The following is a 22,346-nucleotide window of genomic DNA, read 5'->3' on the forward strand; positions in this document are numbered from 1 at the left end:
AATTGCTAAGTGTTAAGTCCACTACAGAATTACTAAGCAACCTTTAATGCAGTGGTAAATGTATTCTTCAACAGGATTAGTACCAGAAGCTAGACCTGAGTCTGCAGTCCAGACTGTGACTTCTGCCAAATGTGAACACCTTCCACGTGTGGCAAGTAAAGTGGGGCAATGGGTGTGTACCTTCAGGCTCTGTTTGTCAGAGAGGGTAAACAACATGTGAATTGCCTGCAGCTCAGAGGGTCCTGCATTATGAACTCTCGGGGTGCATCCATCTGAAAACTATCTTTTTTATTTCTATACCAGATACTGCATGAGTTGTTTTAAGTAGGTACCTTTTCTAGCTACTCAGGAGTGCTTCCTCCCTCAGCCAGCTTTAAACGGCTATGCACATTGATTTCCTGCTGGTTTTGTATCTGATCAACATGTTTCTCATATCCTTGTGGTAGCTATCAGTTTCATCTTGCTGTTTGTTGGAGCAATTGCTTGACTGGTTACTGGCACTTCCATAAGACCATTCTTCTGTTTGTACTTGTCTTGAAGAACCTTTAACAATAAAATATTTCAATAATGAAAATATTAGACTCATCAGCAAACTATCATAAAATAGAAGAAAATGGTGTCAATGAACAGACAGTAAAAGAAATAACCTGTTTTCTAAACTTGCAAAATTAACATTATATGAATTTTTTGACATTAAATGCTATCACCCACCTCTTATATGGCATGTAAAGAAATATTAGCTTATGAAAAACATTTACAATTAACCCCATATCAGAGTAAGAGGTCATTTATGTTTCAACCAATTCAGACACCTTCCCTAGCTGCCTACGTATCTGTACAGTTCTCTTACTTCAGAGAAGCTATGGAAAATATTGTAGACAGCAATCATGCACATCACAGACTTCCGGAAGACCGACTGTTTTTCCCTCTTCTCAAATAATCAAGAGCTGTGCAACCTCAGGTAAAAAAAAAAAAAACAAACCTTTCTTCTGCTCAGATGCCTGTGATTGGTTCTTCACTGAGAAAAGGTAGCTGTAAGTGTCCAAACCTGTCTGGAAACAAATACTTCCTGGCTTACTTACTGTACTTATAGTAAAATCACACATATCCTCGCCTACTGCACTTTTCCCAGCCAGCCTGCAACAGGACTCATACGCTTTCTGTAGCCACTTTTTCCAAGACTTTGTAAAGATAACAGTCCTCTCCACCAAGCAATTGATTGGAGTTGAGTCAAACAGTGAGGATGGATGTCCCATTGTTAACTTTTACACAGCTTAGAATATCTTTCTATTTTCTCTTGTGTATAGCCAACATTTCTTAGTACATTCTCCTCCTCTTCAGACTGAGGATCACTAGCTTTGCTCTTCTGACTGGTTGAATAGCAAAGTGATGAGTATCTGGACAGCAAAGCCTCTTCAGTCAAGGAGCCATCCTGTTCATGCCTTGCCACACCAGCTGCCAGGAACACTGCTTGCACTGCATGAAGAATGGCCATTCAGCTCTGATGGTCCGTCCCTGCTCCTCCTCTTTCCCACACTATCTTTACCATTCTGCTAACTGTAACCACACAGTAGTTCCATCAGAAGAAATTACCAAATAAACAGTCTGCAAATGAAACCATCTTGTTTCCGATCCCTGTAGTTAATTATCGCTCAGGCATCAGAAGCACTTTGCAATTTGCAGGTCCACCTGCCTCTGCAATTCCCACTTAATTTATGCCAATGCCTTGTGAATTGGTGCTGAGTAGCACAGCCTTTGGTTGCCTTCAAGAGAAGAGTTGATCTGTCCCTGTTCCTGCATCATTTTCCTGAATATGTACTGGGAATTGCAGAAAGCATTTTTAAGAGGTCAGTGATCCAGGAATACTGTAATTTGAGTAAGTGGAAAGCTGTGTGTACAAAATAGTTAACAAAAGAAAACACAGACATCATGAAGTGCTTGGACGTACTGTGTGAGGTAAGTAACATTAAATGCATCTCACTACATTTCAAACAAACAGACAAGATTGATGCAACATTGCCTGCATATTACCTCAGTGGGAAAGCTATTCCTCTTGCTAGATTTCGACCGGTTCCACGGCCAGCATCCCAAATAAAGAAATAAAGAATTCCTATTGCTTTTCAAGAATTGAGTTCTCTTTTACGCTGAAAGTGATAGTGTAATGACCATCACAAAAGAACACAAACAATCAAACCGAACACAGTCCTTAAAATGGGAAGGCCAAAAGAAAGAATAAAACTTGCATAAGCCGAGCCATTAAGACCTGCTCTGAATTGAACCTGAGATAACTTAATCCCTTTTGCATTATTATTTTAATGAGGTATAGCAAAAAGTGTTCTCATTTAAAGCCAAACATATTGCATGTGATACAAAAAGAACAGTAGAACAGAGTACTAGCATGTGAAAGAAACATGTTGCAATTATGTGAAATACTGCTTTTGATATTTTATTAACAAGCAAGCATCCCTGGAATTGGGTCTAAATAAAAATACTTCATTAACCAATCAGAATACAAGGGAGTTATATAAATTTATTTTACGGAGCATTGATTAGTTTTGAAAATTCCCATTTTTAATGTTTTAATTTCATCTTTTATTTAAAAAATCACTAAAAGGACACAACCCACAAAAATACAATCTGTATCTGCTCTATATTTACAGATAACTGGTCACTATTAAGGCACAGATTTAAAACTAACATTTTTATGTAGCAACTCAAATATTTGTGCATAATACAATACTAACAATACGGTATGCTGTACTGTCATATTCCCTTTGTGGAATCAAAATAAGTGAGAAATTTTTTTTCCAGTGTGTTCTTTTTTTTGTGTGAAGCCCTATTGAAAATAATGTTGTTAATGGGAAATTCTTCACTTCGGTGTAGATGATAATAAGCACTGCTCAGCAAAAGACCACATCAACTTAATACTGTAATAAGTTCAGTTTCCAAATATAGTACTGTCTAGATACATAGTATGCACTTATGAAAGACTAAAAAGTTAAGAGTGTAAAGAGTTTTTTGATACTTTTAAGTTCAGGCAAAACAAGCAAGAAGGGGTTGCAGAAAGTTCTGCACAAAGTGTTATAGAGTATTTCAATAAAAGGTCTTATAAAATCAACATGACTGAAAACAACTTGATTTTCAAACAATGGTCTTGAAAATGCAAACATTTAAATGAAAGCTCATTTGTAAGCACATAAGTCAGTCCATGTCAATGGAGCTATCTATGTGCTTAGAAGCAAGCATAAGTGTAAATAGTTTTAGAATTAGAAATCGTGGCTTCCACAAGGGTTCGCATGAAGTTGCTCTTTCCTGTGTAACAAACACACACACAAATACCTCACAAATAAGTGGATATTTACCTATGGCATTTGAGCACAGCAACTTTGATGTGAACAACTGTGTGCATGCAAGATGCAGTTCTATCCATTCTAATCTGAAGTACAATTTTAAACCCGGAGGAAGCTAACTGCTACTTGATCTACAGTGGAAGTCACCCAGCTATACACCATTAAGTAGATATGGCTGAAATGAGTACTGAGCAGTTTTTTTTTTTTTTGCTAGCCGCAATAGGCTTTATATCATTGCTTGATCATCTATGCCCTCAAGTAATAACTTCTTTAAATTCCCTTTGTGTGTGCAAATCTCTCTAGACATCATTTTGGTTTTCTCACCTTAAAAGAATTATCCATGGAAAGTGTCAAAACTATTTCACACCCATTTTTGCATAAAAACCAACTACTGTAAATGTTACTCTAATGCCTTCTGTTAAGAGCACTTGACAGTGGTTTATGTCCATCTCAAAAGGCTTGTACACTGAACATAAATAATACATTACAGTAGAGGTAATTCACAACATTTCTAATGGGAAAGCTTTTCAACAAATTAATGCTTGGAAATTTTATATTGCATTGCAGAAAGAGGCACTTTATGAATTCCTTCATTATATGAGAACCCTTCATAAACCCATAACAAGACATTTGTAAAGACAGAGGAATAATATTGCCAAATTATTCGGACTTTCACAGTATAAGAATGCAATAGTTAGCTCTAGCCACTTATAATATCGACTCTGCTGAACATAACTTGTTTCAGAAATAGTTCATCTCCAGAGTTTTAAACACTTCTGCAGCTGACCATTACAAATCTAAATTGAACAAAACAGATGCTATTACACCTATTTCATGTTGGTCACTTATTTGCTGCATGCATAGTCATGTAAGTAATATGCGTCATTTATTAAATGGCAACAGTGCCGTCTTGTCAAATTAGATTAGTTGTATTTAATCAAACTGACAGCCCAGAGCTCTAGTTTGATGAATGCCTTTCATTCTCTACCATAAATCTGCAGTAGATCAGTTTAATGTTACATATCATAGGTGTATAGGATCTAAAAATAAAAGTCTGATATAAATAAGTGTCCTTTAGTGGCAGGATACTAAAAATAGCCCTTTGCTTTGAGACAACCATTAAAAACAGTTTTAGCATAACAGGCAGCAGTTAAATATGATGACTGCAAAGGGTTAATATTGCAAGGTCCATTTTGGTCTTTCATTGCATCTGTTACAGTTAGCAAATTTCACTGCAAGCAGTACTAGACTGCTTCATGAGAGCATAATAGGACTGGTCCACTACCATGTGGCTGGATTTCGGAACAATCTCTTCAGGTAGCTACTGGGGAGACAGAGAGAAGGGAAATCTGCATAAGAACCAGTTCCTAGTACCATTAGAGTGAGAAGTGACTTAATGCAGGAACATCTGAAAAAAATTTGATTAGTGCCAATATAAAAATCAATATGGAAATGAAAGAAAAATTTCCACAGGACAAGAAATCAGAACATGTAAAGTGCAGAAAGACCTCAATAATTATTTTAAGCAGTACCAGAAAAATCCATCTTGATAAAACCAAAATCTATGCTCTCTGGCATCCCAGCTCTTCATTCTTCCTTCATTCAACAAAGTAAAAATTCAGTGCATACATTATAGTTATAGGTAATAAAATACTAAACAAAGAACCCTATATTATTATTATTGCAAAATCTGTCCAATCTACATGAGTAAAACATAACCCACATTTGGTGTTTTGAAAGACAATGTGTTTTCTCTTTTTTGGCACAGTATTGTGCAGACAAAATGCTTTGGTCCTTGATACCCAAACTTCCAAAGTGCAGAGGGTGGTGTGCAGTGAAGGCTGTCCACAGGATTGCCATGTCCATCTTTACAGTTGACTTTTTGAGCCACAACTTACTGCTACCAGCGACCACTGACACTAGCAATGTCCGAATGATACTGACGTGGCAGTCTTCCACTCGCTCCACCTTCGAGGAATGAGGCACGTATGTTTGCTGGGTCAAACAGCTTTCTTCGGTTTTTATTCAGTTCTACAAAGTAAACAAAAAACCTCTCAGATACAAGTGTTATTTTATTTATTTATTTATTTTTTAAATCAAAACAACCCAAAGATTCTATTTCAATAAGAATGTTTTAGATACAGAACAGCATCAACTGAAAATGTCAGTGAGGTACTCATTCAGTTTAATCAGGATAGTATGAGTGCCAGGGTAAGACTTCATAGAAGCTGATTGGGAAGCAAGCATCTATTTGTTGCAATTCTTAATTTGCACCGATACAATGTGGAGTTGATACTCTTTTTGCAATGATGATTTAGATCAAATTGCCATAGCCGAAATAATTTTAAAAGGTTCTGCTACCAAACTCAAAGGCTGCAGTCTTCTGAAGGGACATGCACATAGAATGTATAGTTGCAACACAACCATGTTATATAAAATGAGATCACAAAAAAACTTATCAGCATCTCAATTATTTCCCAATGCACGATTCTTTAACAATAACATTGAAATAATATTTTACTATGGATTTTATTAAAAAACAGGTGCTCACCTCTCATTCAAATACACACCCTAAGTTTGTATTAGCAAATGCTCATCCAAAATGTTTTTTCTTTCCCCACTTGTCCGTTCTTGTGAGCAAACCAGATGTGACAGACACAAATCACAGAGATCGTAGATTTTCATGACTGCTACTAAACCAAGTACATTGTATTTTTACCCTCTTTAGGCCATCACTTTATATGCATTCACTAAGAGCAACAGTAGAAGAGATGCAATTGGAAGGAAAAATGATCTAATGTTGCACTATCTACCTGAAGAAAACTTTCTCCAATACAAATTCATTGCCAAGACAGTGAAGACAGAATATTCGTATGTAATATGAAATTGCATGCTATTTATTACAATTAGAAAACACATCTAGGCATAGTACAGCACACTAGCAGAAACAGCATTTGGCCTTCATCTTTCTGCACACAGGGTACGAGACAACCTTTTAAAGTGAATTGGAAAAAAAAAAAATCAAGTAATGTGTTTTATTCAAACCCATGCATTCTGTAGGGACTCACAGTTCCGGGGGATAAAACAGTTCACTATCTGCTATGAAACAGACTTTCTACCAAGCTCCAACTTTCCAAGCAGACCATGCAACTGAAAATTTATTTGGGAATATGAAAGCTTTATAAAACCTGGTTTTAAGTGCCTTCTGATGAGGGGTAGGTCAGTAAAAATCAACAAATGAAAACCCGTGTGAAGTAGTTTCTTTACCTGAGATTGCAAGCAGCATTTTTCTTCTGGCACCGAAAGTGGTAATTCCTAGCTCTTTCAAATCTTGATCAGTAAGAGTAAGGAATGTCTGCAGATCAATCTAGAGTGATAAAGAATAGGAAAATTAAACAAAACAAGTTTATCCCCAAAACCATTAAGCTGTTAAATGTGGATCAGGATAGCCTCATTTTTTTTTCCTACTGCATTTTACATTTCTGCCAACTAGTTCTCTGCATGTAAACAGCAATCACTGCGTTCCAATGACTTCTTCACAGTTTCTCAGTTTGCTACCCTATTTCTCTGACAGAAACTTAAAGTAAGCAGTTTTTGAAAAGCACAGAAGTCTACTAATCACATTTGATTTTGAGTATTTATCAGAATTGCTATAATGAATTGGAAAAAAACAGGTAGATATGGTAGGTGATTCAGATTTCGGAAAGTTAACAGAGGAACATTGCTCAACTACTGGTGATGTATTTGAATTAATTAAAGCACTGAGCATTTCACAACGTTCCAAAGTGTGTGCTACTAATACAATTCATGAAAATGCGGTAGAAAATTTACTTTTCATTCTGGCCTAACTGTTAGGCTCATCACACTTAATCAATGACTCTTGAGGTTAAAATAAAATAAAACATCATCAAACAAAAGCCATCTTTAATGTTAGAAACCAACACAGCCATCTCTAGTTACACATCGAGAGTGGCCTCAAAATAATATCAAAGTTTTAATGACTACATAATATGGGCATTATGGAGCACGCAGGGGAGCACAAAAGAGATGAACCTGAGGGACTGTACACAGAATTAATTGAGGCACAGCTGGACTTATTTCCCCAGATTGAGTATTGATCCTGCCACAGTTTGGTTGCACAGAAACAGAATTCCACCCCAGCGGTAAGCAGTAAGATTAGAGAGATGAGAAGCATTGGCAGGAAATGCACCAAATTCAGCTGCCCTGAGCTGGGATGGCAGCAACACACTCCAACGGACCCAGGACAACTCCATGAGTGTGCGTACATGAGTGACTTGGTGTGCTGGAGGAGGTACAAGCTTGCCTTGTGTCTAGCCTTGAATATACCCCTGGTGCATGCAAAGCAGTTTTCCTCTCCCAGAAGCGTATCTCAAGCTGAACATTGGTACACCAACAGAGCAACTCAAGTACAACATGAATGGAAGGTCCTCTTGGAGTTTATTCTTTATGAACACGTGCACAGTCCTCTTAACAAGAAGGTAGTCTGTGCAGATACCCACTTTGCATGGTCTGTTAGGACAAAACACCCAGGTGTGGATCTGAGACCACCAACTGGTGCATATCTTACTGCTGATAAAAATCAAAGTTGCAGGATGAAACAGTACCCATGCCCAAGCTCACTATCTGGAAATTCAGAGACATGATAAAGCTTCAATAGAGCTGCTCATGAAAATCCTGTCACCAAGACACTTCTCATCAGCTTTGGTCAAGAGATGGAACAACCACTGTTGTAAAAACACACTACAAACACAAAGACGTCTTCAAAAGAATACTGACCTCTTGCTGTTGAAATACATCTGTGTATTTGCCCAAACCAAGTTTGCTGAACAGCTCAGGCAGGTCAGATCCCTTAAAGAGGCTGTTCAGGTTGCAGCCATTGCTTCCTGTCAGCGAGGAAATGCAGTCCATGTAATTACTGCTACTGAGATAGTGTTCAGCTGAAAGGGAAGAAGTGCACTTTTCAGTCATGTCACAGATGTGCAATTTTCAGTCACTTCAACAATGCATTCAATTAGATCATTAAATTACCAAAATATTTAAATTATTTAACATCAAAAATGAAAGCAAAAAAAATAATCAAAAAACACTTTTCAGTGGTCTTTGAAAATGAACAGAATTACAGGTTTTTTTTTTCCTTAAGTTCTGGTATTTGTTTTCTACACAAAGTCACATTATGTCAACAGTTATGTGGATGCACTTCAGAACCTCATACAGGGGAAAAACCTGAAATGCGCCACTGCTTTTCCCTCTCCTTAAGCCCTCTCCTGTTTTCTCCAGTAGGTGTTTTGGAAAATACCATTGCAAACAATCACAACCTGCTCTTTTTGGTCTGGATGGGGAGAATACCATGCTGGAGCAATTCCTGGTAGAGGACCAGCGAGTACCTGCATGATTTGTTGTATGGTAGAGATTTAAAAAGAATGAAATAGTTTTATAGAAGATTAAAACTGGAAATATGCTCCTTATAAAATTTTAAATTACATTGCCAAAAAGTGTATTTAAAAAAGCATTTCCAGGGTGAAGTTTTTAAACAAGAAAACCGATGTGGCTGCACAATCCTTTATCTTCTGTATGTCATAGTACACAACCAGATAGCGTTTTTTTTTTTTTTTGTGCAGCATAAGAAAAATAAGATAGCTGCCTGGAACTACATCCGGAATTTGTGTAAATGGGGCCACTGTAAGCACTCCCTCCCTTGTTTACAGGCACCAGAAAGTATATAGCAAAAGGGTACCTTCCTACGCAAGTAAAAATACGATTGTCCCAGAGCCTTCTGCAATAGCCTCCACTAAAGACTGCCAATAGGAAGTTATAAAAACACCACTGTACACAAGTGCTGTGCTAGCTTTGTCTTTTGGGCACAAACTAGTTAGAACGTCTCCAAACTATTAATTTGATACCAAGATCCATTTTGGAGGAGAATTTTAGAACAGACTATTCAGTGTTCAGTATTAGAACCATGAGAAGTTTGGCAAATGACGCAATTACTAGGCTGGCATTTTAGGCTGTAAAAGGCAGTGCCTTCATTTCCTCTGTATAAGAGTAAAACAATACAACACATACCCAAACAGAAACTAATGGCCCTACAATCAGGGCAGATTATGCAAGACTATGTATTGGAAAAAGTGAAATATTACAAGATACTACTGATGCAGTTAGGAACCACTAGCATAAAAACAAAGCAGAAATTCAATACCACTATATGACCGTATGAACAAAAACTTACATAGTAGTACTCCTAAACTTGTATGTTAAGGTAAGCATATTAATTTGTCCAGCCAACTCATAACTGTTTCTTTCATCTCCTGTCCACAAATTCCATTCTTCACTCACTAGCAGATAGCCCAGTAAAGATTTGGCTATTGCTGCATCAATAACAGCAGAATAATGATAGTCTAGAAATAAGCTTTTAAGTCTGTACACCTTGGAAAAAAAAAAAAAAAAACCTTCCAAGACAGGAAAGAGCTTTCAGAAAGAATGTTTTGCATAAAGAAAGTCCTTAAAGATTTTCCAGACCAATACTTGTATATCGCATTATACTACCTTGCATAAGCTTTGAATATATGTTCATTGATATCAATTATATATTCACAATATTCATTGATATAAATTTAATAATAATAATAATGATCAGATCTTAGGAAATTATTAACCTGATTTATTTTGTTTCCTCTTGGGGCTGCCAATTGAGGAGACAAATTCATGAGCTGTGGGTCCAAGCCCATTATGATCTCTCCAGTTATCAGATTCGCTGCCATTTCCCAGGTGCTCCCGACTGTTGGACCGTGAGAGAGACATTGATGAACCCTGTAAGCCACAGAAAGAACATTTGGGCAGAAAACAGAAGTTTCATTGTGATTCAAATGTTTTCTTTGAAGCAGTCCCGTTTAAAAACACAGCTTTAATGCTTGCAAACATCCTTTTGGCAGTTGATCAATTGTCAAATTTCAAGCCAGACACCAAAACAGCAGGTGTGCTTAAAACATATGTAGTTTAAGGATTTTAAACAGTTTAGAGACTACACTTCAGAATAAATTGCTTGGTATTTCCGACTTTGTTTCCAAAAAGTTCTATTATATCAGATTCCCATACAAATTTGAGACATTAAGCACTCTGTCTATGCATCCCTTCATGGGGAAGAGAACTACAGAACATTTGTTTAGAGAGAAGTGAATCAAGTATACAGTACTTTACAATGATATTGTATACAATACAATGACAACAATCCTGCAACCATTTGTGAATTTTTTGCTATCTTTTAAAAAGATTTTCACATTCCTGTAGAATATTAATTATCAACTCTAATTACCACTGAGTCAGAGTGTTTCCAGTAAAGGCAACATTCCCTGAAGAGCTGCAGTTAATTAGGGAATTGGGTGGGGATATACCGAAAAAAAGATTAATATTGATACTGCACACATACACTAGCTAAAAAAAGATAGAATTAAACAATTTAGTTCTATATATTTGCATCTAATTCTAATTGAAAAAGCATGATTTAGGAGTTAACAATCTTTTCTACTGCTCAGGAAAATTGACACCACTGGAGAAAAGCAAAAGATCCTTGTCTTCGGCAAAATCAGGAAGGTGTGAACTATGATTAGTATGACCCAACAAATGAAGAAAGGAACGGATTTACTCCAAGCCTTAGAAATGAACAAGAAAAGACAGAGTTTCTACATTGTGTTTGAGCACGGTGATGGCTAAAAGTTGTAAAGCAAAAAAGATGTCGGCCAATGTTTCTGAACACCCAGTAAAATATTACAGTGGAGATTAAATGTTCAGTGATCTTATTCTACAAATTAACTTTCCAGACCATAGACTATAATACCAATACTGTGTCTGTTCAAAGACTAGTCCCTCCGTACATCCCACACATTCCACATGAAAAATGTACATGCAGGGAAGAAGGGTGGCAGTATGATCTCTGATACTAATGACATTGCAGACTACTAAACAGAAGCATGATAACAAGGAATCCACAATTTTTATTTTCCCCAGATGTTTCCACAATTGCTCATACCAAACAAGGGAAACAGGAGTCCTAACACACTACATCTCAGGGGAAGGAGCTAAGCCTGTGGTTTGTACGTCGGCAAACTCCAAGTGACTAAAACACGAAACGGTCTTACAATTATATGTCTGCTTAGAGACCCTTAGCAGTGCATCACAGCTTGGGGAAAACCCACAGCCCAGCTGAATCAGTAAAGTCAGTTAAATAAAATGACAGATTTTAGTTGTCATTTTTTCTCTCCAAGTCGTTACTGCAAACTCAGTATAAGTACTCAAATCTATTATGTATAATTGAATGTCACGTGAAGTTCATATATCAAGTGGGGAACACTAAAGTACTTCAAAAAAACACGGTTGAATATTTCTTTTTAATTAAGTAGACCAATAAAGCAAACTTCTACAGCTTTGTGAACAGAATGTAACATAAGCTGCTACTATTTCTTTTTCTAACATTGTTTCACCATGCAGTAATTATATAGCTTACATGTTACATAATCACATTATTTTTAAGTAGGTTACACAATTTCTACCACTAGTCTGTCTACAATTATTGAGTCATTTGGTCCCATAAGTTGTTTTTAGCTGCTTTAAACAAATATCTTCACAGGAGCAGAATTCTATAGATCTAGAGCATGATTTATACAGCTGATATAACTGTATGTTGGGCTGAACGTATTCCATATGTGTTGTTAATTATCTAAGAAACATTTTTCAGAGTAAAAATACTTAGTACCTTAAAAAGAAAGCTAAAAAAATCTTACCTGAGACCAAGCTTCAGACAATTCTCAAAAGAAAAAATTGCATCATTCAATAGAAATAAATTTCCATTACACTATGTTTTTTATATACCTCATATGTAGTTGTCATAGATGGCTTGTACGATACATGATTAGCTCTTCTCAGTTCTTTGATAGTTTCTGCAGGCATAGATTTAGAGAATCCCAACCCACTCCATGTATTTGTTGGAGTTCTCACTTCTGTTACAACTGGCTTCTTTAACATAGCTGAAAAAATGCAAAGATAAATTGGTAAATCTCAACCTTATTAAAGACACAGAGATAATAATCTTGAAATCATGTATGCTCACGGGCTTCAACACACCAAACAAATCCTTAACACTTCCAGTTGCTACACAGATTGAATCCTATACTTCACGAGGACAATTTACTCTGTCAGAGTTAGGTAAACCCCTTAGGGCTCCACTGAAGCTAAAGGAATCTCATCTGTTTCAAAACAAAGTGCTTCTGTTTTTCTTTTGGCAGGAGCATATTTGGTTTGTTTTTTAAATAGGGTCAAAGACATGGTTATGTCCCTTATCAATTTTATAACTTAATCTACTCCTGAAACGTGGAGCAACCTTGCCAATATGACAAACATCCTAAAATTTAAATTGGTTTAGATAAAGTATTACAGCTGTGAGTCTTTCTGCAACTTGTTTACACTGAGTACTTTATACTATGTTGGTATTAAAAAAATTTGGAACATAAAAAATAATATACATGTGTTTCACTATCAGCTTGAAATTTGATTAAATCAAATTATAGAACTGAGCCTTCAGAAAATTCTTTCAGTAATGTACCAACAAACTTTTCAGAAGTCACTGTTAATCCACATACCTTTGGTCGCTAGTAGCTTCTTCTGTTCATAGTCAAATGCCTTAAAAGCAAATACACAGGAGATAGTTTAATTACCATTCCAACTAAATGTCATTCTAGTATTTAGCTCTTTTTCAAAACAAAGTTTTTCAGAAGTTGCCAAGGAATATGTAACAAAGTTTCTCATAAATGTAAAGCACTCATTCAAGCGTAGATTTAGATTTATTCAAACATAGATAAAGACTTTAAATAATTATCTGATTTCCATTTGCATGAGGCTACAGCACCATTTAGAAACTTAGGGCAGAACAATTGTTTTGTAAGATTTTTTTTTAAGCCTAGTTTCTCTTCCATAATCATCTATTCTTACCAGTTAAAACATTCCCCAACAGTATGAAGCAATATATATATTAGACAGCAAATCTAGGTACCACTGTTATCTTGAATAACCTTCTTTCAAGTTTCGTTCCTCTCCATGCACTCATTTTCTAAAAGGAAAACAGGTGAGCTTTGGCAGAATTTAAAAACTTGTGTTTTCACTACCAAAGGCAACGGAAAATTTGAACTTCGGATGTCACCAATTAAACCCATTCTGCTTCTCTGAATTACAGATTAGCAAGTCTAAATATGCAAAAGTGCAAAAATGCATTATTTAGCCTGAAGCATTAAACTCATTATTTAAAACAACTAAACCTCTGATAAGAAAAAGGGCTGCAAAACACCAAACTTAGTCTTGCCCCATTACTCAATGCAGTCTAGTTATGCTCACACTGATAGATCTATACTGAAAAAGAACTGTTACTACTGTTTTACAAACAAAGCATATCATATTTGTATGACAGAACTAGTGTAGCTGCTTCAGTAAGTGCTCCTGTAGATAAACCTGAAGCTAGTGAGAAGTGTTTTGACACTGCTTATGAAAACTTGTAAAGTGTTTTTCATAAGTTATCACTCATATTAAAGTAATGATATAAGATTTTACACACATATTTAAGATGCTTGAGTAGACTAATTAGCCATATAGTTTTTTGAGTAGACTAATTAGCCATATAGTTTTTTGTGCTGAATTTTTATTTATTTAAGCTCAGCAGAAGCATAATAGTTCCCTCCCCCCCTTCAGACGTTAAGTTGAAGACCAAACTAATTTTTTTTTCTTGCTTTCTTTGGAGTACAAAGACTTGGAGAGATTAATATTTCTCCTCCATTAAGTTTCTATGAGAAGGTAATGATGGTATTTACTTATTTGAAAAGGTCTTGCTGTATTACGCCAAAAATAGCTAGTAATCATATAGCAGTTTCAACACAAAAATAAGATTTTCTTCCTTCTGTAATGTATGGTACCCTGGGATGTCATCTGAGAACTAAGGGAAAGGTAAAGTTAACAACAGAAGCTATCGCTATTACACATTGAAAGAAGCCTCCTGTATATCACCATACCTTCCTGCAACTGGAGATTCCATTTTGTCTAAACTCACAAGACCAGCCACCTCAACATCATTTCTGCATATGAAAACAAACCAGCCAACCTAAATACAACCCACATCTTGAAAGAATGAACAATTTTGCTGGGAAATGCATTCCTGAAACATTAATGACAAGTCAGTCTGCTAGCCAGTTTCCTTTGCACTGTGTAATACATACACTTCGCAATTACCAAGTTTTGCAGTAGATTTGGGTTTACTTAGGAAACATACCTGCATATTTACATAAGATGGCTGTGCTAGACGTGCTCTTTCGGAGTTCTGCTGGGCAGCTGCTGCTCGCTCTGCTGCCCGCTCACTTCCAGGAGCCTTTTTGTCAGCCATAGGACTTTCAGAAGCACTTAACTCTGCATCTGAGAGCAACCTCTCTGTAGTACTATGGAACAAAGTAAGTATTAACTCCAATCTTTCTCTTCACAAGCAGTGAATATTCAATGCAATTGTCATAACTGAGCTTTACTTCGAGAAGTTTGGCAGCAAAACTCAACAAAAGCCAGTAGTATACAAATATCAACATTTTTCCCCAATATTCCTTAAGTCTCAGTTTTCCTTCACTATGTACCATTTTTCTCCAACGGTGAAACAAGACATATTGCTGCTGCCTATATTACCAAGTATGAGATCATCAATTAAGATTGAAGCTTTCTGGTGTCAGGAATCATTACATGCAATCCCTACATAGTGTGGCTTTATGCTGTTCAGCTTTGCTCAGGCCAGCAGCTCAACACTTCTAACAAACTAACAGTAGTAGGAAGAGAGATACATCTAAGTGGGAACTAAGAAAGATAACATGGGTGCAATGCTTCAACAATCATGACCCTGCATACCAATGTACCTCATATTGGAATTCTTTCTTCCGAAAAAAAGCCCTATCTTATGCCTGTTCTCAAGCAAGTGTAAACTCTTACTTCAAAGCAGATAGAAGTAATCATGTTTTAAAAGATTACTCCCAGAAGAATAAAAAACTAAAGAAACGTTGAGACTAAATCCACAACAAAAAGAACAAGACATACAAACAACTGAGCCTGATAGTTTAGAAATCCCAGGATTTCTGCTAATGAGAGCAGAATTAATGAAATAGATATTACAGCTTTAACAGTGTAAATAAATGAGGTAAAAAAATATGCATCTCAAGAGTCATGATAAGCAGTTCCCAAAACTACTTAATACTACTTAAAGTAGATTGCACAAAACATCACATTAAGAACAAAACCTGTATTGCCAAGATGTATTATGACTCAAAAGGGCCTTTCCCACTGCTGGGTCATTTAAAAAAATACAAAAACAAAAACAAAATCATTGGGAACATGCTGTTATGTCCTGAAAGTCATTTTTCTATGAAGAAAACAGCCTCAAGTACACACAAAAGCAAAAAGGCTGGAACTTAAGAATTGTTCTCAATGTAATCAATAAGAAGGGGATGTGCAAAAACATATCCTTTAGAAATAGCTAATGAAAGTTCCTCTGAAAAAAATGCCCACCCTTTTGTGGGGAAGAAAAGGTGGGGTTTTTTTTTCATCCCTTCAGACATGGACACAAACTAAAGGGAAAAATTCTTAATATGTACAAAAAGTATTCAAAGTTCACAAACAAAAGACAAAGTGGAGGACATAGTAAACAAGCCAAGCTCAATTTAAGACAGCTCTTTGAACATCTAATGACTGAAACATCTATCTTCAAACACAAGATAGTTCCATTAATCTATATTTGCACTTTCAGCTTACTGTAAGTGAGAGTTTTTGGTGCCTTGCAGTAATTCAACTGTTTGCCTCTTCGTACACGCCTGTTTGGAAGAGCTCATCATCTGCTTCAGGTCACTGGTATTTGCTGAATGTGATGGACTCCTTGGCATGCCCACTTCTACAAAAGCATCATTGCAACCTATAAGGCCAATAAGAGAACACTTAAACAAAACTCCTCTTATATTCTAGTGTGCTTATTAAAGTGATAACTATTAAAAAAATTGCTCTTCTTATTAACCTAGTCTTCAGAATTAACAACTTGGCCTGAGGTAAATCAAAAATGTAATTTCAGATACACAGAAAAAAAGCATCAATATTAATGTAGTGTGTCTACTGTATCTTGTTAGTATTTTCCTTTATTTATTCAAGTAAAAGGCAAGTAATAGTAGTTAATATCAAATTTAGATAATCAGAATGACTATTTCAAACAAATTTGATTTGGTATCCAGTTTTAATAAACCTTGTCAGGTGCTCATATAATCTTTGCTGGAATAAAAGGTCCCTACTTAATATATAAATACTTCTGGAATGTATTTTTGCAAATATTAATTGCCTTAATTGGGCAATGTACCATTTATTCAAATCTATTTCAGATGGCTACAAGTATTAAGAAAAGAACATCTCCACGTTGATCGGTATTTGAAAGGGAAGCAGGGCCTTTACACAAACCTGCACAGAAGTTCAAAATGAAACTTGCTTTCCTTCCCTCCATAAATGAAGGAACAGATCATTATGCTGCGTTTGAACAGCTAAAGGAACAAACTGAGGTTTTATTATAAATAGCAAATTAATTCTGTCTGCTGATGTCATCTAAGTTTGATCTACACATAATTTTGTGCAAGAATAACTCTCTCAAAAGTCATTATTTCTTTCCATTCATTGAAGAGCAAAAATAAAACATTGCTAAAAAATTCTCTACTGGTTTAAGCTATGAAGTGAAGCTGCTATAAAAAAAATACTAAAATTGTTATAGATTGTTTCCCTACATAAATAATATAAAAATAATATGGGGAGTAAATAAAACGATAAAAGCATATTTATGTTAACTTAAGGTGTTTCTATCATCAGCAAGGCTCTGTTAGCACAATTTACTTTCCTTGACAATAGATCTGTGAGATCCAAAAGGTATTTTCCTTCAGCATCGTTGTACAACCAATGCACAGGCATCATGTGTTCATTTAATTAACTATGTTAATTGTGCATTTCTGTTTCATGAACTATATGTAGGTTGCACAAACACCACCAGACAAAAGAACAGAATGTCAAAGTCTTACCTTCTGCACTATTTGACTTGGCAGCTACTTGTTCTGAGGCACCGTGAGTACTTGTTTGTCTTGCCGAATCACTGTGGTTTGTGCTCAACACATTTTCTCCCAGCGATGTGGCAGACAGTGCAGCATACTTGATATTTGAGGTCTGAAATGATTGTCAAAAATGGAAGTGATTTTATGCTTTATGCTTAAGAAAATATTGCAAAGTTTGCTTTTCTGTCTGTGCAAGAAAGCAAGAGATTCATTTCTGTTACAGGAGAAATTTCGTTTCCAATTTTTCAACATGGGACATGTTTTCAAAAATATAAAGATGTTATAACAGTACTGTTCTATGTAGAAACTTAGTAGCTTTAAGAATCTACCAATGAAGCTATTTTTTTTTCCTAACTTTCTTAGAACAGGTTCATTACAAACAGATCTGGTTCTCCAGAGATCACGTCACTTACCTTCACGTGACCATTTAAAGAAGGTGACCCTTTTTTACTTTCTGATTGCAGGCCGTTGACATGGACTTCAACAGGAGTCAAGCCTGGTGGTGGAGATGGAGTGTTCTGACTATAACTAGGTACTCCAGACAGCAAAATACTAGTTAAAGTTGCTTGGGCAGTAGATGGTATCATTAGGTGTGGAATAGCAGAGAAACCTGCAACAAATTTTGGTCATGTTCTGAATAATATTCTCATTTTAAAAAATTCTCAATACTTCAAATAAATGTCTATCTTTATATAGATTTGACACATTACTGAAGAAGTTGCCTTTAGAATTGCATGCCAAAACCAAAATGCTCTAACCGTTACTTTGTGAGTTATCTGTTTCTTACCTAAAACATCAAAACATTGTATGCAACAGCAGGTTATAAATGTATATAAAGTTATAGTTTCAAATTTTGATATTTATTCATCTGTGTGAATATAAACTTAAGAATTAAGGCTTTAATAAATGAAAAATTCTGGACTTTCAGTTGTCATTCTTACAAGTTACTGTTGAACAATTCATTTAATTTAACTTCTACCAACCTGTGGCATTCGTGTTAGCAAGAGATGTTGCCCATAATGTGGGGCTAGGTGTGCCTGAACTTGGACTCTGTAGGGGACTCACAGAGCTATTCAGAGCATTCAACAGAGAGTTTGGAGTAGTTGAGGTGTTGACCGACAGGGCTGTTGGACCTAAAAGGCCTGCAAAAAGTTGCACATGTGAATATTCAGCTAAGACTTAGTGAAAAACATTACTGCAAGTTTTTAAGTACTAATTAAAACAAAAACACAACCAAAGTAGCACCCTCATACATTTCACAGACATATTTGAACATTAAACCTGCTGTTTACTTGGTGCAGAAAACAAAGTACAAGGATTCTTAAACTGGGAAACAAGAACTGTAGCATCCTTTATGTCCATCTACTGGACTAACTATTGTAAAATCAAAGCATCTGCACAGGTTGCTTTTAATCTATGCCATTCTTGTGTATCTCCTTCACTGCTTCTGTCAGTTTGTTCCACAGAAGCATCATTTGCAAAACAAGAAAGTAACTGCACTTCACAACCTTACTTTCATTTCAAATAGCCTTTTTCTGAAAACCTCATATGGATGAACCACTACTTCCACACTAGAAACTATTTAATTCCTTCTTGCTTTTTCAATAATGACGGCAAGTCACCCTCCGAAGGCATTACCTCAAACCAGCTCTTCACCTATGAACATTCACAGGTCATTTCAGCATTGTAATGACAAGAGGTAAAACAAAAGTAAACAAAAATCAAACAATAGCAAGGACCAAACAATACCAAGGCATGACAACAACAGTAACAAGAGCTGCATTAAAAGCCACAGTCAAATGGCACAACCACTTGTACCCATGTGACCCTCACAAAAGCATCTGACATGGAATTGCAAAGCACCGCTGAATGGCAGGTTGCAAAGTTGTTACGTGAGAACACTGAATTTCAAGAGCCAGTGTCAAGATTTGACACTGAATTCTTCTGTCAGTTTTTTATTTTTTATTTTTATTTTTAAACATTTCTGGTATCAGGTATTTGCAGAACTTGAAAATGATGTAGTTATTCCAGTCTGGACTATGCATTTCTTCTATAAAATGATGTAAGATCGAAAACTTAGACCTTATTTATCATTATAAAATTTAGCACAGAAATGCCTAAATTAATAGCCTGTGCATCCTCAACTAAACTAGAACTGAAATGTTGTGTTGGGTATGTGCACTTTCATGTTACAGTTTACAAACATAAGTACCCACCCAAATTCAAGGCAACCTCATACGTTGCAATATTGCCAAAGGAAAAAAAATCACTTGAAAAAGATTCCTCTGAAAAATCACAGAAGTAGCGTCCTATATCACCTGCATTTCCCATCCTTTCCTTTTCAGCTGAGTGGTTTGCAAGCTTCTGGATGATTTTCTACAGAGATGAGTCATGCTGCTGATTATGAAAGCCTTGGAGGAAGTTTTTACAACAACAAGCCCTTGAAAGGCCAGATGCTTTTGGAATAATCTAATGCTTTAACACAAGTCCTTATGCAAAAACACATCTGGGTTTTGCACAAAAACTAAATATGTATATTTTTAAAGTGCACGTGAATTAAGTTTCAAATGTGTGCACGTGTACATATATGTACACACGTAAATGTGTATATAGGTATATATACACACATGTAAACATATACATAAAAATAAAATACATACCAAGTCCAGTGAGTCCTAGTCCTGCTGAGGACAGGATATCCAAACCAGGACAGGAAAGACCAACAGGGCATGAGACAGTAGAGGGATTTGATGGTATGGTGACTCCACTACTTTCAAGTCCCAGGAGACATTTCCGTGCCTCATACATATTTAAGGCATTTCGTTCAACACTTTTTACAATCACAGACTGTAGGGGGAAGAAAAAACAAATCAAACCAAAGAAAAAAACAAGGAAAACCAGTGACTAGCAAGATCTAGAGAGGTGAGCCAATAATTAAAGGCTTGTATTCTCTTTTATCAGTAGTCTATATATCAAAGCGGACAAAAAGGGTTTATATGAAAGCTATTAAAGTTCTAGCTGTCTGGAAAAAAAAAGTAAGGAACACCTGAAAAACTAAGTTACCAAAAAAAACCATTTGTTTTGGTACATGTATTGTGTATTGATTTTTATATATCCCTACACAGAGACACTAAACCACTAACACAATGGAACAGTCAATACTTGGAAATTTGTCTTTTATGGCAGACAGATAACAATGCAGGTAACTGGGCGGGTTTCCTCTTCATGTTCATCTGAGTATTTTTACAAAGAATATCTATCCCTCTAATAAATTTGCGGTTATTTCTTGTGTTGTTCGTTTTTTTTTTTTTCCAACTTCTCACGCAGACAGGTTTTTCTCACAGTAGATTTTTTTTTCTTTTTGAAATTGATTGCTAACAAACACTACAGTTATGCAGAGAAGATGTGATTGAAGGCATATTTCTATAAAAAAAGTGTTTCAAATTTGCCTCCCCATAATTTTTTTGGTTGTTTATCAGTATCTTCCATAAAAAAACTAATCTCTGTATTGTCAAATATTTAACGAAAAATTCAAACTGCCATAAAGGAGAACTGTTATAACATTTCAATTGATATTTCAAGTGGAAAATATATATATGCATCTTACACATTTATGATCCATTAAGTCAGGGAGGAGGGGCAGACATGTCAACTCATCAGCTCTGAAAAGCTGGCATGAAAGCCTAAAAATAATATATTAGTTTCTCACCAACCTTGCTTGGTTGCTTTGGCTTCGGCTTAATGCTTATGAAGACATCTAACTGCTCCATTAGTTGTGTTATAAACTGTGGTTCTACTTCAATTTCTTCCTTCATATCAAACATGAGCACAAGAGGAAGGCAACCCTGAAAAGACATTCAAAAATTCATAAAACTTATAACCTACACTGCTTCCACATTAATGTTGGCAATAAATTAAAATACATAGATTGTACACATGTACATCATGGTATTATAAGTTCAGAATAAAAAGCATGGATGAAATTAAGTAAAGCTACCTCATTGCCTGCAACGGTACAACAGTATATTCTTGCCCTAAGATTTTGACCATCACGGTAAGCTCATACGTGCCCCCACACTAGCTACCTATGCAAAATTAAAGGTGTCTGGAGGATTCAAATTCAGAAACAACTATTATATATCAAATCAGAATAAAACATTGTCAAGAACAGATAGTAGCACTCAAACAGTCCACAATAAACTAAGTTTGTAATAAAACAAGGTTTCTGCAACTCATTATTGTCTAAAGCTCAACTTTTACCTTTCTTTTCCCCCCATCCTCTGTAGCTACATCAGTATTTTCCAGTGATATAGATGACAACTCTGAAACCTTTCAAACAGTAAAATTGTAAGTAACCTGCCAAAAAATCAAGAAAAAAATCTCTACCAAAACAAAAACACAACCGAAGAAGGGGAGGGGAAAGGAGAACAGAAAATCCACCCCAGCCCTTCACAGGATATCTTGGGATTATTAGATTGCTCATAAAATAAGAACAGAGGGTAACAGTGAAAGACAAATCCAACTTTGAGAATTTAGATTCACACACAAAGTAAATATCACACATCAGAAAAAACAGTAATGTACATTTTAGAAAGTGGTCATATTTAGTCAGTTTCCTGTTTCTATCATTTTTTTTTTCAGAACAAAAAGCAGCTAATTGGTATATTCTTCAGATCACTAGCTCAGTATTTTATATTTACATAGCCCTTCACAACAGTACCACCTATAGCTACAGAGTACTTTCCAAACCTAAATAATTGAAGTTATTTTAACTTAAGCAAAATTAAGGCAAGATATCTTAATTATTTTGACTTTACGAAGACTGACAAACACAGCTTAA

The 22,346-nt window shown here is 35.8% G+C and overlaps 1 protein-coding gene across 3 annotated transcripts in view; it reads right to left on the reverse strand.

The window, feature by feature from the left end:
* Positions 1 to 2,293: 2,293 nt before the first annotated feature.
* BICC1 (BicC family RNA binding protein 1) overlaps positions 2,294 to 22,346 on the reverse strand; it is a 102,144-nt gene continuing 82,091 nt past the window's right edge. For all 3 annotated transcript variants that reach the window (XM_048069364.2, XM_013174080.3, XM_013174073.3), the window contains 13 exons: positions 21,220 to 21,351; positions 20,167 to 20,353; positions 18,490 to 18,648; positions 17,920 to 18,116; positions 17,477 to 17,618; positions 16,185 to 16,341; positions 14,674 to 14,836; positions 13,001 to 13,040; positions 12,234 to 12,388; positions 10,025 to 10,178; positions 8,148 to 8,308; positions 6,618 to 6,717; positions 2,294 to 5,381 (listed from right to left, as the gene is read on the reverse strand). In XM_048069364.2, the coding sequence (XP_047925321.1) occupies positions 5,251 to 5,381; positions 6,618 to 6,717; positions 8,148 to 8,308; positions 10,025 to 10,178; positions 12,234 to 12,388; positions 13,001 to 13,040; positions 14,674 to 14,836; positions 16,185 to 16,341; positions 17,477 to 17,618; positions 17,920 to 18,116; positions 18,490 to 18,648; positions 20,167 to 20,353; positions 21,220 to 21,351 (1,878 nt within the window). In that variant the 3' untranslated portion in view covers positions 2,294 to 5,250. The remainder of the gene's footprint in view (positions 5,382 to 6,617; positions 6,718 to 8,147; positions 8,309 to 10,024; positions 10,179 to 12,233; positions 12,389 to 13,000; positions 13,041 to 14,673; positions 14,837 to 16,184; positions 16,342 to 17,476; positions 17,619 to 17,919; positions 18,117 to 18,489; positions 18,649 to 20,166; positions 20,354 to 21,219; positions 21,352 to 22,346) is intronic.

The sequence above is a fragment of the Anser cygnoides genome, chromosome 7 (assembly GCF_040182565.1).
Source record: "Anser cygnoides isolate HZ-2024a breed goose chromosome 7, Taihu_goose_T2T_genome, whole genome shotgun sequence".
In the NCBI taxonomy this organism is placed as follows: Eukaryota; Metazoa; Chordata; class Aves; order Anseriformes; family Anatidae; genus Anser; species Anser cygnoides.